Genomic DNA, 17208 nt, shown 5'->3' on the forward strand with positions numbered 1-17208 from the left:
TGCCATCTCTCTGGAGGGTGAGTTGGCAAAGCCGGTCTGCTGAAAGACAGACGGTTGCGGTGCTGGACATGGTGGGACTGTCCAGCAGGAGCATCCAGCCCACCCGTCAGCTCCTTGATGTCCTGGGTAGGATTCTTGCGAGCGTGGACAGTCTGAAAGTGACTATAACGGAGGTAGGGTCGCAGATTGCCGTTGTGAGCCACAAAACTTGCGAGGTCATCAATGCTCACACGAGGCTGGTGGCCTTCACCAGTCACACTGGAGTCCTGAAAGTGTGGTGAGGAGCCTTTCCAAGTTCCCCAGTGACTGGCGACGCTGATGAAGAGGCTCGCCAGTCAGAAGCTGGGCCTTCCACGTCACGAGCTGGTCCGGTGTCTCCAATGTCTTTCCTCCCCCCAACCCCCCCCCCCCCCCCCCCCCCAACACAGCATTGCTCTGACAAAATTGCTGCACGCTATCATGGTGCCACTTTGGGTACGAGGAGCAGGCGAGGGAGGGGGCTAAGGGTAAGGGGGAGAAAAACCAGAGGTAAAAGACCGTGGGGCAGGGGTGTTGTTTATCATGTTGTAGTATAAATCATCATTTAATCACAATTTGTTACTAAAGTTTCAACGTTTTCAAATTATGCTAACAAAGTTATAACATTTTACAATGTTAAATTCTTTTGATCACCTTCACCCTTATGTAGTGTCTCATTTACAGAATAAGAGGGGGAATAGTCAACTTGGTAGGATAGAGTGGTCAGGCATTCAGTTATGAGCTGCTCACGTAAGGTTTTTGCAGCGGTGAAGTTTCCACAATGCCTCCCCTGTAGTTGTGGTGGTGCTATGGGTTCCTTGCCAGGTATGTCGTCGTCCTTCTCCTCCTTCACCCCCCCCACCTCCTCCTCCTCCTTCACCCCCCCCCACCTCCTCCTCCTCCTTCACCCCCCCCCACCTCCTCCTCCTCCTTCACCCCCCCCCCCTCCTCCTCCTCCTTCACCCCCCCCCATCCTCCTCCTCCTTCACCCCCCCCATCCTCCTCCTCCTTCACCCCCCCATCCTCCTCCTCCTTCACCCCCCCATCCTCCTCCTCCTCCTTCACCCCCCCCATCCTCCTCCTCCTCCTTCACCCCCCCCCATCCTCCTCCTCCTTCACCCCCCCCATCCTCCTCCTCCTCCTTCACCCCCCCCATCCTCCTCCTCCTCCTTCACCCCCCCCATCCTCCTCCTCCTCCTTCACCCCCCCCATCCTCCTCCTCCTCCTTCACCCCCCCCATCCTCCTCCTCCTCCTTCACCCCCCCCATCCTCCTCCTCCTCCTTCACCCCCCCCATCCTCCTCCTCCTCCTTCACCCCCCCCATCCTCCTCCTCCTCCTTCACCCCCCCCCATCCTCCTCCTCCTCCTTCACCCCCCCCATCCTCCTCCTCCTCCTTCACCCCCCCCATCCTCCTCCTCCTCCTTCACCCCCCCCATCCTCCTCCTCCTCCTTCACCCCCCCCATCCTCCTCCTCCTCCTTCACCCCCCCATCCTCCTCCTCCTCCTTCACCCCCCCATCCTCCTCCTCCTCCTTCACCCCCCCCATCCTCCTCCTCCTCCTTCACCCCCCCCATCCTCCTCCTCCTCCTTCACCCCCTCCATCCTCCTCCTCCTCCTTCACCCCCCCCCATCCTCCTCCTCCTTCACCCCCCCCATCCTCCTCCTCCTCCTTCACCCCCCCCCATCCTCCTCCTCCTTCACCCCCCCCCATCCTCCTCCTCCTTCACCTCCTCCTCCTCCTTCACCTTCACCCCTGGCAATTCCTGTCCCTTCATGATGATGATTAAGTTGTGTAGCATGCAACACACCACAATGAACTCAGCGACCTGCTGAGGGGAGTATTGCAGGCAGCCTCCAGAGTAGTCCAGGCATCAGAAGCGCTGCTTGAGCTCTCCAATTGTCTGTTCGATGATGTTGCGTGTGGCTGTATGGCTCTCACTATAGCGATGCTCGGCTTTTGCCTGAGGGTTCCGGAGCGGGGGTCTTGAGCCAGGTGGCGAGGCCGTAACCTTTGTCCCCGAGCATCCAGCTCTGGCCTTGTGGTTAAAGCTGAAAGCCTGAGACACTGCTCTCACGCAAGATGAAAGCATCATGGATGCTCCCTGGATATTGGGCATTGACTGCCATTATATGCTGAGTATTGTCGCAGACGATCTGTACGTTCATGAAGTGAATCCCTTTCGGTTTTAATAAACCTCTGGATTGTGTAAAGCTGCTCGCAGGGCGATGTGCATACAGTCAAGGGCACCCTGAACCTTGGGGAAGCCAGCAAATCGTCCAAAACCTATAGCACTCTCATTTTGGGCCTCCTTGGTCATTGGGAAGTTTATGATGTCCATCCTGCGTGCGTGCAGTGCAGTAGTCACCTGGTGAATGCAGCTATGTGTAACGTGCTGCGAGATGGAGCATATGTTCCCCGCTGATGCCTGAAAGGAGCCAGAGGCTCGTGCAGTCCTGGTGCCGCTGATAGGCTGTATGTCTGCCTGTACGAACTGGTATATCTCTGTCCGCACTTTTCAGAAGCGCAACCTTTTAATGCACTGTGCCTCAGAGCTGCAGCTATGAACGATGTTCCCTGTAAAATCATTGGGGGTAAGGCCTCCTCCCCATACGTCTGTGACCTCTTCGATTTATATTCAAAATGATCATCAATAAGCCTTCTTGCAGCTCGACACCGTATAAATATAGCAGCCAGGAATAATGGCTGACATAGTATAGCCCCCATCTTTTAAAATGTCCTTTAAAACAAACTATGAACTCTCAAAATGTCACTGAAAAATGCAGCCTTGTTCTCCCAATCCTTTTATGCACTCAACTTTTCCTCCGTTGTCAAGATGGCACCGGGTGTGCCTGGGTGCAGCTTCTTTTTGCTAGCGGGTTCCCAGGTGGACGTTAAATAAGGCGATGTGACCAAAAGTTGCGCTCGTGCAGCGTTACACGCCGATTTACGTCATCCAAATGGTGAAAACATCGGGCAGGCACTAAGTTTTAACGCTGCTGCAAAACCATTGCAGAAAGTTCCGCCCGGGTGCAAAATGTTGTGCACCTCGTTTCGCTCCAAAAAAAATAGTTTTTGTGTCCTGCCCCGCCCTGGCACTAAATGGCGAGAAAATTAGCTGAAAATCCAATCCCAAATGTATAGAAAATGTGAAAGATCTAAAGTGAAGCAGACTTGTAAATAATTGAGATGTACTTGTACAGAGAAACAAGTGTGGAACCAGTCTGAAAGGAAAATATGTGAAACTATGACCTTTTCTGTGTTTTGTTTGAATGTGATGGCTTTAGGCACGATGTTAATCTCTTCCATTTTAAATTCTACAGATTCAAGAAGACATCTGAAACTCTCTCTCAGGCTGGTCAGAAGGCTTCCTCAGCATTTACTAATTTTGGTTCTGCCATTACCAAAAAATTTGAAGATGTTCGGTAAGTCTCATGCTTTTGCCAGTAGAAATCATGACTTTTTGCTGCATTTTTACTTAAGTGTTTCAAAAGATAGAATCTTGCATCTATATTATCATTAATATATTTCAAGCTTGCTCTCCTCTTTGACTACAATTTGAAATTGTTCGTAAGTGACCGACCGGTTTGCAGTTCGGAGTCTATACTCAAATATTCCTTTGTAAATGTACTAGCTGATAAGTTGAATTGGATTATTAGATGTTGATAACTTGGAACATTTACAAGTAAGTGCTGCAGTACCTTTTTAGAATATGTACTGATACAGGTGACACCATTGTAAATTAATGTGGCTGTGACTTGCTACTACAGAGATCTTCAGTAAATTGTTGCTGACCGTACTCAAATCTAACTTTAAATTTCTGTGCATGTTTCTCCTCCCCCACCGTCTTTCCTCCACCCCCCCACCCCCCCCCCCCCAATCACCCTGTTCTTGTCGTGAGCATAATTTTGCTCCCATAATTTTTGAAGACTGCACTCTGTGTCTACATTTGTTATTTCTGGCTTCATGGATGCAAGTGCATTTTGTTCATTCATAGCCCTTTGGGTTTTTTCTCCCCTCCCCATTTTTATTTATTTTTTTGCTCTCTTCCTAAATCTGCAATTGACTTTTATGGAAAACCGTTCAGTTCCTGATTGAAGTATGATCTAAGTATTTACTTGCTGGTAAAACACTCCTTAGGTTATCTTTCTACAGGTATTACATTCAAGCATTTTCCTTTTCTAATCCCTCCCATTGAATGAGCTTGCTTGTATGTCCCTTTCCAATTCTACGTCCATTCTCGAGTTTGCATTTACGTTTGTTTTCTGTGGTATTTTTCTCTCCTACCCTCTCTCATTTTGATCCTATTCTTTTTGCCCTGTGATCATGTAGTAGCAGTTCACATGTTTAGCCAGTATGTTCCACTGTTTCGTCCGCTGTGATCCGGTATTGCAGCAGTGTCCCAACACAGCCCGAGAGCCTAATCCTGCCTGCTAGCTCCACTCACTCACTCACTCACCTGCAGTTCTTCACTCCTTCTTCTGTTTGCATGCAACAAACCCTTCTGTTATGGTTCAAACTCCTTGGGCCTTGAAGATTAGAACAGACGCTTCCTGACTGAATCATTCAAAAATGCTGCTCCCTTTTATCGGTCTAAATGCACTAAGGAAGCAACATCTTTGAACCAATCTGGGAGGAGCTTCAAGACTAGGGAAGTTTAGAGCTTGAAAGTTTCCAACTTGCAAACTGTGGGGCAGTGTCAGAGTCCTTAGCGGACCAGACCTGTTTGTAGAAGAGGATGCATGCAAGTAGTTTAGAAAGAGAAGAAAAGTAAGAGTTTTTTATGTGTTTGTTTTTGTGAAGAGTTTTATTGCATAGCTGTGCTTGGATTTCTTGCATGCATGGATTGGATTTTGTATGGGAAGATTCCATTTTTAGCATGGGATTTGGATTTTGTACATGGCACTTGGATTTTCAGTCCTAAACAGCCCACTGAATGGTTGTACATTGTGGCTTTAGTCACCTTTTACAAAAAGTTGGACATCTTGCCTTCTTTTCATGATGTATTTTTATTTCCTGAGGTGCTGATGGATCTAAATCTGTTTGGAGAAGGTGGTGCAGTGGATTTTCTATTAATTGTGTGATAAAATTTATGTGGAGTATTTTAATCGTGTCTTGTACGATGATTACAATCATCCATTTTAAACTAGTCACCACCATGGAACAGAGGTGAGCAGAGTGTGGTCAATCCAGGCTCATTTGAGAAACATCCTGGGACTGATGATTTTGCCTAACTGCCATGCTACCATGGCATAATAGGCTGTGCTTCCCAGATAATAGGTTACTCTATGTGCATTAGTTGTGTCCAGGCATGTCTCTTCCGATGCAGCAAGAGTTGTCGGGGCTGAAGGCTCATTTATGTGCTGGGCACGTTCCTGGTGGAGGTGGGGTACAGAGGCATTGATGCTAGGGCAAAGTACAGAGGTGGTTGATTTTGTTTTAAACTTGTAGGCAGCCTCCCTTTGAGCACCTGTTCCAAATGGACGCTGTGCTGCTTTCTGTCGCATATGGGATAAGCAACTCTATGCAAGTACAAGTCAAAGGCATAATGGACCTGGTGCACAACCTGTGCACTGGCTGCCAACCTCATTTTTACATGCTGCCGGTTCTTCAGGTGCATTGTAGGCCTTGGACCACCACATAATTTTCCTGGTGCTCCATCACCCACTTGTTGTCTCTGAAGACATTTTCCGTTATCACTGTACTTTTTCACAGAAGAAAAGTGTTGCATTCTACATGCCCAAATGTAAGGTACATGAAATTCAATAAAACTTATTCCAAATTCTCTGAATTCACCAGAATACTTGGTGTAAGCCAAGGTGCAGAGGGATATTAGGGCCAGTCCCATCACGAGATTGCATAAAGAAGCTATCGAGTTCAAACCAATGAATCCAGTCACTCCTGAGATTATGTACATGGTAAACATCACAGCAAAAAGCGTGGCAGGTGTACGGGCAGCATAAAAAATATTTTTACTGTCATTGTGCTTTACGAAGTTTGCATAGTTCTCGTCCATTTCTTGCTCGAGCTGCTCTTGATAGCGCTGACAGAACTGATGTAGCTGCATTTTTTAAAATTTTAACGAAGTGTGGCCGAACCTGTATGAACCAACAAGTAAAATTTGTCGTACCATAATAGCCCTTCATGCAGTGGTCACATAATTGTCAAGAATAATGGGCCGTAAATTGCGGCCTCTCCAGGTGTGTACGATGTGCGCACGCGCCCGAAGAGGCCCTGCAAGTTCTGGGTTTAGGCGCGCAACGCGCACGCGCTTAAACCCAGCACTTGCGATCTGTCAATTTATTTTGACAGATCACGCACCTCCCCGGGACAAGGGCCTTCGCGGGCAGAGAGTTGGGCTATTTGACCAGCGAATGTCCTTCAAACTCTTGCACCTGGTAAAAGCAGGTGTAAGGCCTGCAGGCCTGCTTTTACCAGTGTAACAGTTTTAAAAGATAGTAAAAATAAATTTTATTACGTATTTTTATATTTTAAAAAAAACCTTGCCCATGAAGGCAAGTTTATGTTTAACACTGTTAAAACATTTTTTTAATTCAAAAAAAAAAAAAAAATTTTTTAAGAAAAAATTGAATTGCATTTAATTTCTATTACTTAAAAAAAAAAAGGTGATGTGTTATTTTTATTTACTTGTGTGTTTCTTTGGTTTTTAGGGGTGTTCTCATTCATAGTAATGGAAGCTCAGAACTCCCATTACTATGAATGACAATACTACATTTGCTAATGCAGTTCGGGAGTGTTTAAACTAATATGGCAGGGGGATGGGAACCTATGCAGCGAGATAGGGCGAAGTAATATGGAGTCAGAAACAGATGGTAGAAAGGTAAAAAGCAATAATGGAAGGCCGAGTAAACAAAGGCAAGAAACAAAAAGGGCCACACTACATCATAATTCTAAAAGGACAAAGGGTGTTAAAAAAACAAGCCTGAAGACTTTGTGTCTTAATGCAAGGAGTATCCATAATAAGGTGGATGAATTAACTGTGCAAATAGAAGTAAACAGATATGATGTGATTGGGATTACAGAGACGTGGCTCCAGGATGATCAGGGCTGGGAACTCAAGATCCATGGGTATTCAACATTCAGGAAGGATAGAATAAAAGGAAAAGGAGGTGGGATAGCATTGCTGGTTAAGAAGGAGATTAATGCAATAGTTAGGAAGGACATTAGCTTGGATGATGTGGAATCTATATGGATAGAGCTACAGAACACCAAAGGGCAAAAAACGTTAGTGGGAGTTGTGTATAGACCTCCAAATAGTAGTAGTGATGTTGGGGAGGGCATCAAACAGGAAATTAGGGGTGCATGCAATAAAGGTGCAGCAGTTATCATGGGTGACTTTAATATGCATATAGATTGGGCTAACCAAACTGGAAGCAATACGGTGGAGGAGGATTTCCTGGAGTGCATAAGGGATGGTTTTCTAGACCAATATGTCGAGGAACCAACTCTGGGGGAGGCCATCTTAGACTGGGTGTTGTGTAATGAGAGGATTAATTAGAAATCTCGTGCGAGGCCCCCTGGGTAAGAGTGACCATAATATGGTGGAATTCTACATTAGGATGGTGAATGAAACAGTTAATTCAGAGACCATGGTCCAGAACTTAAAGAAGGGTAACTTTGAAGGTATGAGGCGTGAATTGGCTAGGATAGATTGGCGAATGATACTTAAGGGGTTGACTGTGGATGGGCAATGGCAGACATTTAGAGACCGCATGGATGAACTACAACAATTGTACATCCCTGTCTGGTGTAAAAATAAAAAAGGGAAGGTGGCTCAACCATGGCTATCAAGGGAAATCAGGGATAGTATTAAAGCCAAGGAAATGGCATACCAATTGGCCAGAAATAGCAGTGAACCCAGGGACTGGGAGAAATTTAGAACTCAGCAGAGGAGGACAAAGGGTTTGATTAGGGCAGGGAAAATAGAGTACGAGAGGAAGCTTGCAGGGAACATTAAGATGGACTGCAAAAGTTTCTATAGATATGTAAAGAGAAAAAGGTTAGTAAAGACAAATGTAGGTCCCCTGCAGTCAGAATCAGGGGAAGTCATAACTGGGAACAAAGAAATGGCAGACCAATTGAACAAGTTCTTTGGTTCGGTATTCACTAAGGAGGACACAAACAACCTTCCGGATAGAAAAGGGGTCAAAGGGTCGAGTAAGAAGGAGGAACTGAGGGAAATCTTTATTAGTCGGGAAATTGTGTTGGGGAAATTGATGGGATTGAAGGCCGATAAATCCCAGGGCCTGATGGACTGCATCCCAGAGTACTTAAGGAGGTGGCCTTGCAAATAGCGAATGCATTGACAGTCATTTTCCAACATTCCATAGACTCTGGATCAGTTCCTATGGCTACCCTCCACTCCAATGTAATCCCACTTTTTTAAAAAGTAGGGAGAGAGAAAACAGGGAATTATAGACCGGTCAGCCTGACCTCCTGTAGTGGGTAAAATGATGGAATCAATTATTAAGGTTGTCATAGCAGCGCATTTGGAAAGAGGTGACCTGATAGGTCCAAGTCAGCATGGATTTGTGAAAGGGAAATCATGCTTGACAAATCTTCTGGAATTTTTTGAGGATGTTTCCAGTCGAGTGGGCAAGGGAGAACCAGTTGATGTGGTGTATTTGGACTTTCAGAAGGCTTTCGACAAGGTCCCACACCAGAGATTAATGTGCAAAGTTAAAGCACATGGGGTTAGGGGTAGTGTGCTGATGTGGATTGAGAACTGGTTGTCAGACCAGTAGGAGTAAATGGGTACTTTTCAGAATGGCAGGCAGTGACTAGTGGGGTACCGCAAGGTTCTGTGCTGGGGCCCCAGCTGTTTACATTGTACATTCATGATTTAGACGAGGGGATTAAATGTAGTATCTCCAAATTTGCGGATGACACTAAGTTGGGTGGCAGTGTGAGCTGCGAGGAGGATGCTATGAGGCTGCAGAGTGACTTGGATAGGTTAGTTGAGTGGGCAAATGCATGGCAGATGAAGTATAATGTGGATAAATGTGAGGTTATCCATTTTGGTGGTAAAAACAGAGAGACAGACTATTCTCTGAATGGTGACAGATTAGGAAAAGGGGAGGTGCAACGAGACCTGGGTGTCATGGTACATCAGTCATTGAAGGTTGGCATGCAGGTACAGCAGGCGGTTAAGAAAGCAAATGGCATGTTGGCCTTCATAGCGAGGGGATTTGAGTACAGGGGCAGGGAGGTGTTGCTACAGTTGTACAGGGTCTTGGTGAGGCCACACCTGGAGTATTGTGTACAGTTTTGGTCTCCTAACTTGAGGGACATTCTTGCTATTGAGGGAGTGCAGCGAAGGTTCACCAGACTGATTCCCGGGATGGCGGGACTGACATATCAAGAAAGACTGGATCAACTGGGCTTGTATTCACTGGAGTTCAGAAGAATGAGAGGGGATCTCATAGAAACGTTTAAAATTCTGATGGGTTTAGACAGGTTAGATGCAGGAAGAATGTTCCCAATGTTGGGGAAGTCCAGAACCAGGGGTCACAGTCTAAGGATAAGGGGTAAGCCATTTAGGACCAAGATGAGGAGAAACGTCTTCACCCAGAGAGTGGTGAACCTGTGGAATTCTCTAGCACAAAAAGTTGTTGAGGCCAATTCACTAAATATATTAAAAAAGGAGTTAGATATAGTCCTTACTACTAGGGGGATCAAGGGGTATGGCGAGAAAGCAGGAATGGGGTACTGAAGTTGCATGTTCAGCCATGAATTCATTGAATGGCGGTGCAGGCTCGAAGGGCCGAATGGCCGCCTACTGCAACTATTTTCTATGTTTCTATGATTGGTGGTCCAGGTCCATGTGATCCCAGCAAGTGCTTACACTCCTGGGATGTGTGGGCCTCTGCGCTGGGCTGCGCAGCTGGGCCTGGGACCCGAAAGTCGACTTTGGAGTGGGACCACCAAGTACTTTCGGATTTTTTTTTTTGTGGTCGGAGGCATACGACCGCGGGAAGCCTCTGACCGCAGCTTTTGGCCCATATAGTTTAAATACCCAAGACTGCATCACCTCAAGTGATTTCTACTTGTTGAGATTGAACTGAATACTTTTGTTATTTTCCAGGATCTCTCCAGTTCTTGTTAGATTTCTCAAGTAAACTTGATTAAATATACATAGAAATTTATTTTTCTGCCCTTTGAGTGTAATGTTTTAAGTTAAATTAACAGTCAGTTGGCTGCTGTGAATGATTTGAATGTTGAAATCAATCCAAGCTTGTAATGCTTTAACAAGTTTAATAATCCAGAACTTTGTGTAATTGTAGTCTGTATTGAGTAGTGCATGTATTAACTGAGCGACGTGATCGGGGCCCAGAAGAGGCGAGGGCCCAGGGGCAGCACAAGCCAGCCCACACAGCGATATGTGTGTGCACTAGGTCCGTGCAGCAGAGCTGGTCTCCAGTCGTCTTGGTTAATCCTTGCCACTGGACCAAGACCTAGCTCTGTCAAGCCCGTGTGGTGACTGGTGTGCAACGACCACAACTACGTTTATAAAAAAAAAATCCACGCACAGGCATCTTCCACCCTCCAACATGTAGTTCAAGACCTGGAATATTAGGTCCTTCATTGAAACACCTGTGAACCTTTTGGCGTAGAAGCAAGTCATCCTCCACACGAAGAAGATGTATTAACTTTAGTTGATGAATTTTAGAGACCATGAAGATGGTCCACTTGAAGACTATTAGTTTTCTGTGACAACGATTAACTTATTAATGTTGAAGTTAAAGTATTTAAGTCCTGTGTACCTTGATATTTTGGTTTATCAGGGACAAACAATCCAATATTTTCTTTTAAAATGGAAAAATTTGCAGCAGTTGAGTTGTAAATCTCTAAAAAGGCTATTGTAAATCAAGTCAGAAATTTAACTGGAATCTGAAGGAATAGAAGTTCAAATTTTGTTTTGTTCTCCTTCTCTCTTTCCTTTCTTCTCCTCCTCCCCCAGCTCCTAAGAAAAATTAGAAGTAAAATTGCCCCTTGACATAGTAACTTAGTTTTATCATCTTCAGGCAGTGGAATATGAATTGGATTTATATAATTAGATTCTTGTCTGTATGATTGTGGGGAAATGATTCTCTATTATACTATAAATAACATTTTAAAATCAAGTTATGCTAGTGCAATGACATCAACATTGGACCCATTTTATAATTACTTTTGAATACAAGGATGGGAATATGGCAACTATTCTCATGTGGTTATTATATCCTAGAATTTGAATCCTTTTATTAATACAATAATTACTGTACTTTTGCCCACAATTATTATATGGTACCTTAACTTGAAGAGTATGATGACAAAGCACTATTCTTAGCGTTTATTGTCTGGAATACTAGTGAAATATCTGTACTTCATAGATTTGTATAATTTGTTCAAAACCTACATTCTACATGGAGAATTTTGTAGACTGAAGTTGATAGTATATACTGATTTCTCTTCTCCATACCCCCCCATCCACACACACACACACACACACACACACACACACACTGTATTTTACTATTTACATGTTGAACTGAATTTTATTAAAACACATTTTCTGCGATTGACATTAAATATTTACGGCGGTAAGATTATTTAGTTTCAGTATTTTATACAGCAAATTTGAATTTATAATTAAAATGAACACTGCTTCCCTTCTACTTTCTTGGGACTCTTGAAATTAATATCCATTTATAAACTTTAAAATTAATTTTTTAAATTGTCATTTTCAAAATGTATGCAGGAATACTGTATTCAACCAAACACAAATTTCCACATGTTCAGTGTTGCCAACAGCATTTGATTACTAGAGAGTAGCTCCAGAAATGTTGAAATAAATTCTAAATGGAAAACTTGAGATGCAAAATTAGAAATGTTAAAAATACACTGAATTGGAGCAGATTACCAGTCAAATGTTTGCGCATGTTCTTTTTTTCTCTCTCTCTAAAATGGTGCAATATTTCAAATCTGAACTGATCTGATCTCTCTCAAAATAATTTTTGAACTGAAAGCGATAGTGATAAACAGAATCTCAATGTTGCTCATTTCAATACTATTCGAGTTGAACCCAAATTGACCGCAGGGAAACCCACTGAGTGTGGTCATGATCTTTCTCCTATGAACTGTATAAAGCTATTTTCCCCCCTGGAATTTTCCCAAAGTTGGTTATACTTTTCATGCTAAAGGTGATGATTTCATAGAATTTACCAAAGTTATTGGCAAAATCCTCTTCTCAGCCTGTTAGATTTACACATGGTGCAAAATATTCTTTGGCTTTCAAAGTTGCTAGTAAACAATCCAATGGGATAAGAAATAGGAACAGGAGTAGGCTATATGTCCCCTCGAGCCTGCTCCACCCATTCAGTAACATCATGGCTGATCATCGACCTTAACTCCACTTTCCACCTGATCCCCATATCCCTTGATTTTCTCCCAAAATCTATACATCTCAACCTTGAATGTACTCAATTATTCAGCATCCACAGCCCTCTGGAGCAGAGAATTCCAAAGATTCACGACCCTCTGAGTGAAGAAATTCCTCCTTATCTCTGTCTTAAATGGTCTTTATCCCTTACCCTGAAACTATGACCCCTAGTTCTAGACACTCCAGCCAGGGGACACAACCTCTCAGCATCTACCCTGTCAATTCTCTTCAGAATCTTATGCTTCAATTAGATCACCTCTTGTTCTTCTAAACTCCAGAGAGTATAGGCCCATTCAACACAAAATATTTTGTCATAGGACACCTCCCTCATCTCAGAAATCAATCTGGTGAACCTTCGTTGTACCACCTCCAAGGCAAGTATATCCTTCCGTAGATGAGGAGACCAAAACTGTGCACAGTACTCCAGATGTGGTCTCACAAAGGTCCTGTAAAATTGTAGCAAGACTTCCTTACTCTTGTATTCCAACTCCCTTGCAATAAAGGCCAACATGCCATTTGCCTTCCTTATTGCTTGCTGTACCAGCTAGCTTTCTGTGTTTCTTGCACGAGGACACCCAAATCTCAACACCAACATTTAAAAGTTTCATTCCATTTAAAACATTCTGTTTTCTATTCTTCCTACCAAAGTGAATAACCTCACATTTTGTTACATTACACCCCATCTGCCACCTTACTGCCCACTCACTTAGTCTAGCTATATTCTTTTGCAGACTCTCTGTTCTCCTCACAGCTTACTGTCCCACCTACCTTTGTATAGTAGCAAACTTGTATACATTACACTCAGTCCTTTCATCTAGGTCATTTAATATAGATTGTAAATAGCTGAGGCCCAGCACAGATCCTTGTGGCACCCCACTAGTTACAGCCTGCCAACCTGGAAAAGACCCGTTTATCCCTAATCTCTGATTCCTGTCCATTAACCTATCCTCTAATACATTACCTCCAATCCTAGGAACCCTTATCTTGTGTAATGACCTTTTATGTGGTACCTTATTGAATGCCTTTTGGAAACGCAAATAAACTATATCCACTCTTTCCCCATTGTCTACCCTGCTCGTTAGATCCTCAAAAAACTCTAATAAATTTGTTAAACATGATTTCCCTTTCATAAAACCATGTTGACTCTGTTAATTATGTTATGATTTTCTAAGTGCCCTGATAACACGTCCTTAACAATGGATTCCAGCATTTTCCCGATTGATGTCAGGCTAACTGGCCTGTAGTTCCCTGTTTTCTCTCTCCCTCCTTTCTTGAATAGCGGTGTTACATTTGCTACCTTCCAATCTACTGGGACCGTTCCAGAATCTAGGGAATTTTGGAAGATCAAAACCAATGCATCCACTATCTCTGCAGCCACCTCTTAGAACCCGAGGATGTCGGCCGTCGGGTCCAGGGAATTTGTTGGCTTTTAGTTCCATTAGTTTCTCGAGTACTTTTTCTCTACTTATATTAATTACATTAAGTTCCTCACCCTCATTAGACCCTTGGTTCCTCACCATTTTTGGTATGCTTTTTTGTCTTCTGTGACAGATACAAAATATTTGTTTAACGTTTCTGCCATTTTCTTCTTCCCCATAATTTCTCCTGTCTCAACCTCTAGGAGACCAATTTTTTTATTTTTGCTACTCTTCCTTTTTACTTATTTGTAGAAGCAATTACAATCTGTTTTTACATTTCTTGCTAGTTTTCTCTCGTATTCTACTTTTTTCCCTTTTTATCAATTTTCTGATCATCTGCATTTTTTCTGAATCTCTCCCAATCCTCAGGCTTACTACTATTATTGTTTCCATCTAATGATGTCCTTAACTTCTTTAGTTAGCCACGGATGGATCACTTTTCCCGTGGAGTTTTTGTTTGTCAATGGAATGTATTTTTGTTGAGAATTAGGAAACATTTCTTTAAATGCTAGCCACTGCTTATCTACCACCATACCTTTTAATCTATTTTTCCAATCTACCTTGGCCAACTCTCCCCTCATACCTATGTAATTGGCTTTATTTAAGTTTAAGGGCTGAATTTCTTGCTTATATTGTTCCTCGTTTAGCACATGGGCGGGTAGAAAAAAACATTTTTTTTTGGCGTGAAACGAGACGCACATGCTTTTGTGCCCAGGCGGAACTTTTAGCAATGGTCTTGCGGCGGCACTAAAACTTAGCGCCTGCTTGCTATTTTCACCGTTTGGATGACGTAAGTCGTCATGCGTCGCTGCGCTAGCGTCCCGCGCGGAACTTTTGAGCATATCGCCTGATTTAGCATTTGCCTGGGAACCCGCCAGCAAAAAACAGTCGTGCCATCGTGGAAATGGGGGAGAAAGTCGAAGTTCTGAGTGATTAAAAGCATTGGGAGAAGAACACTGCGTTACTGCATGCCTTTCGTTCTGAAGTTTGTGAGTTTATAGTTTGTTTTAAAGGACATTTAAAGGCATTTTATAAGATTGCTATATTTATATGGCGTCGAGCTGCAAGAAGGCTTATTGATGATCATTTTCAACGTAATCGAAGAGGTAGCAGATGTATGGGGAGGAGGCCTTACCCCCATCGAGTTTACAGGGAACATCGCTCATACATGCAGCTCTCTGAGGTACAGTGCATCAGAAGGCTACGCATCCGAAAAGAAATGCTGACACAGATATGCCAGCTCATACAGGCAGACCTATAGCTTACCAGCGGCACCAGGACTGCACTACCTGTCAAGGTGAAGGTGACTGTGGCACTTGTTTTCTCTGCCTCGGGCTCCTTTCAGGCATCAGCGGAGGACATATGCTCCATCATGCAGCACGCTACAAATTGCTGCATTCACCAGATGACTACTACACTGCACGCACGCAGGATGGACTTCATAAACTTCCCAATGACCAAGGAGGCCCAAAATGAGAGGGCTGCAGGTTTTGGATGATTTGCTGGCTTCCCCAAGGTTCAGGGTGCCATTGACTGTACGCACATCGCCCTGCGAGCAGCTTTACACAATCCAGAGGTTTACTGAAACCGAAAGGGATTCCACTCCATGAACGTACAGATCATCAGCGATCATACTCAGTGCATCATGACAGTCAATGCCCAATATCCAGGGAGTATCCATGGTGCTTTTATCTTGTGTGAGAGCATGGTCTCAGGCCTGTTTCAGCTTCAACCAGAAGGCCAGAGCTGGATGCTCAGGGACAAAGGTTACGGTCTTGCCACCTGGCTCATGAGCCCCCCTCCATAACCCTCGGACAGAAGCCGAGCATCGCTATAATGAGAGCTATGCAACCACACGCAACATCGTGTAACAGACAATTGGAATGCTCAAGCAGCGCTTCCGATGCCTGAACCACTCTGGAGGCTGCCTGCAATACTCCCCTCAGCAGATCGCTGAGTTCATTGTGGTGTGCTGCATGCTATATAACTTGGCCATCATGAGGACAGGATTTGCCAATGGGGATTGCAGAACCACCTCGAGAGAGGGGTGGGGGGAGGAGGATGAGGAGCCTGGCGAGGAACCTCTGCTACCACCACCCCCACCACAACTACAGGGGAGGCATCATGGAAATTTCGCCACTGCAACAGCCTTACATCAGCAGCTCATAATTGAATGCTTTGCTTGAAGCGTGAACGGCACGTTTGACCATTGCCTGGCCACTCTATCCCACCATGTTGACTATTCCCCCTCTTCTGCAAATGAGACACTACACAGGAATGGTTAAGGTGAACAAAAGAATTTTTGAAACATTGTAAACTTTTATCATTTTAACATAATTTGCAAATGTTGAAACTTTAATAAAATAACAAATTATCTGCATCCAGCAGTGTGATTTAAAGAACACTGCCCCACTGTCTTACCACTGGCTTTCCCCCCCATTACCCTTATCCCCCTCCCTTGCCTGCTGCTCGTACACAAAGTGGCGCAATGACGGCATGCAGCAACGTTGTCAGAGTGCTGCTGTGTTAGGGGAAGAGACATTGGAGACACCTGCTAGGGAGATACTGGAAAAGCTCGTGACGTGTATGGCATCATCGGCGTCGCCAGTCACAGGTGGTCTGGATGTCGCACTGAGGAACTCGGAAAGGTTGCTCGCCACATTTTTCGGGACTCCAGTGTGATTGGTGGAGGCTACGAGCCTCGTGGGCAGTGATGGCCTCACAGATTTCGCAACTCACACCAACAATCTGTGACCCTACCTCAATTATGGTTGCAGTGAGAGTCTTGATGGTGTGGGAATCCTACCCAGGACATCAAGGAGCTGACTGGTGAGCTGGAAGCTCTCCCTGGACAGTCCCACCATGTCTAGTTCCCCATCCACCTGTCTGTCAGCTGAACGACTTTGCCAACTCACCATCCGGAGAGATGGCATACGGGATTCGACCCCAGCACGCCACTAGTCCCAGGAGCCTCAGAGATCTCAAAGCCCGGGAATGTAAGATCATCCTCGGACGAGGTGTTTGCCAGTGGAAAAACAGGTGGAGTGCATCTGCTGCCTCCTGCCCCCCCGGAGTCTGCCGCTCTGTCAACTTTTCCTCTCAACATGATGGTCTGATGTGGAAGGTTGATTCAAGGGATGCGGCACGTGTGACTTGCCATCTGGAAGTGGAGAGCAACAGACGAGTGGTTAGCAGGGGAAGAGGTAGGGTGATAAGGGGCATGTGTAATGAGAAAGGACTAATTAGCAATCTTGTGCGAGGCCCCTTGGGGAAGAATGACCATAATATGGTAGAATTATTTATTAAGATGGTGAGTGACACAGTTAATTCA

General features: G+C 44.6%; 1 protein-coding gene across 2 annotated transcripts in view; it reads left to right on the forward strand.

Annotated features, from left to right (window-relative positions):
• LOC139273964 (tumor protein D52-like) overlaps positions 1 to 17208 on the forward strand; it is a 375101-nt gene that overhangs the window by 102697 nt on the left and 255196 nt on the right. For both annotated transcript variants that reach the window (XM_070891045.1, XM_070891039.1), the window contains exon 4: positions 3341 to 3442. In XM_070891045.1, coding sequence (XP_070747146.1) covers positions 3341 to 3442 — 102 coding nt within the window. The remainder of the gene's footprint in view (positions 1 to 3340; positions 3443 to 17208) is intronic.

The sequence above is a fragment of the Pristiophorus japonicus genome, chromosome 1 (genome assembly GCF_044704955.1).
Source record: "Pristiophorus japonicus isolate sPriJap1 chromosome 1, sPriJap1.hap1, whole genome shotgun sequence".
NCBI lineage: Eukaryota > Metazoa > Chordata > Chondrichthyes > Pristiophoridae > Pristiophorus > Pristiophorus japonicus.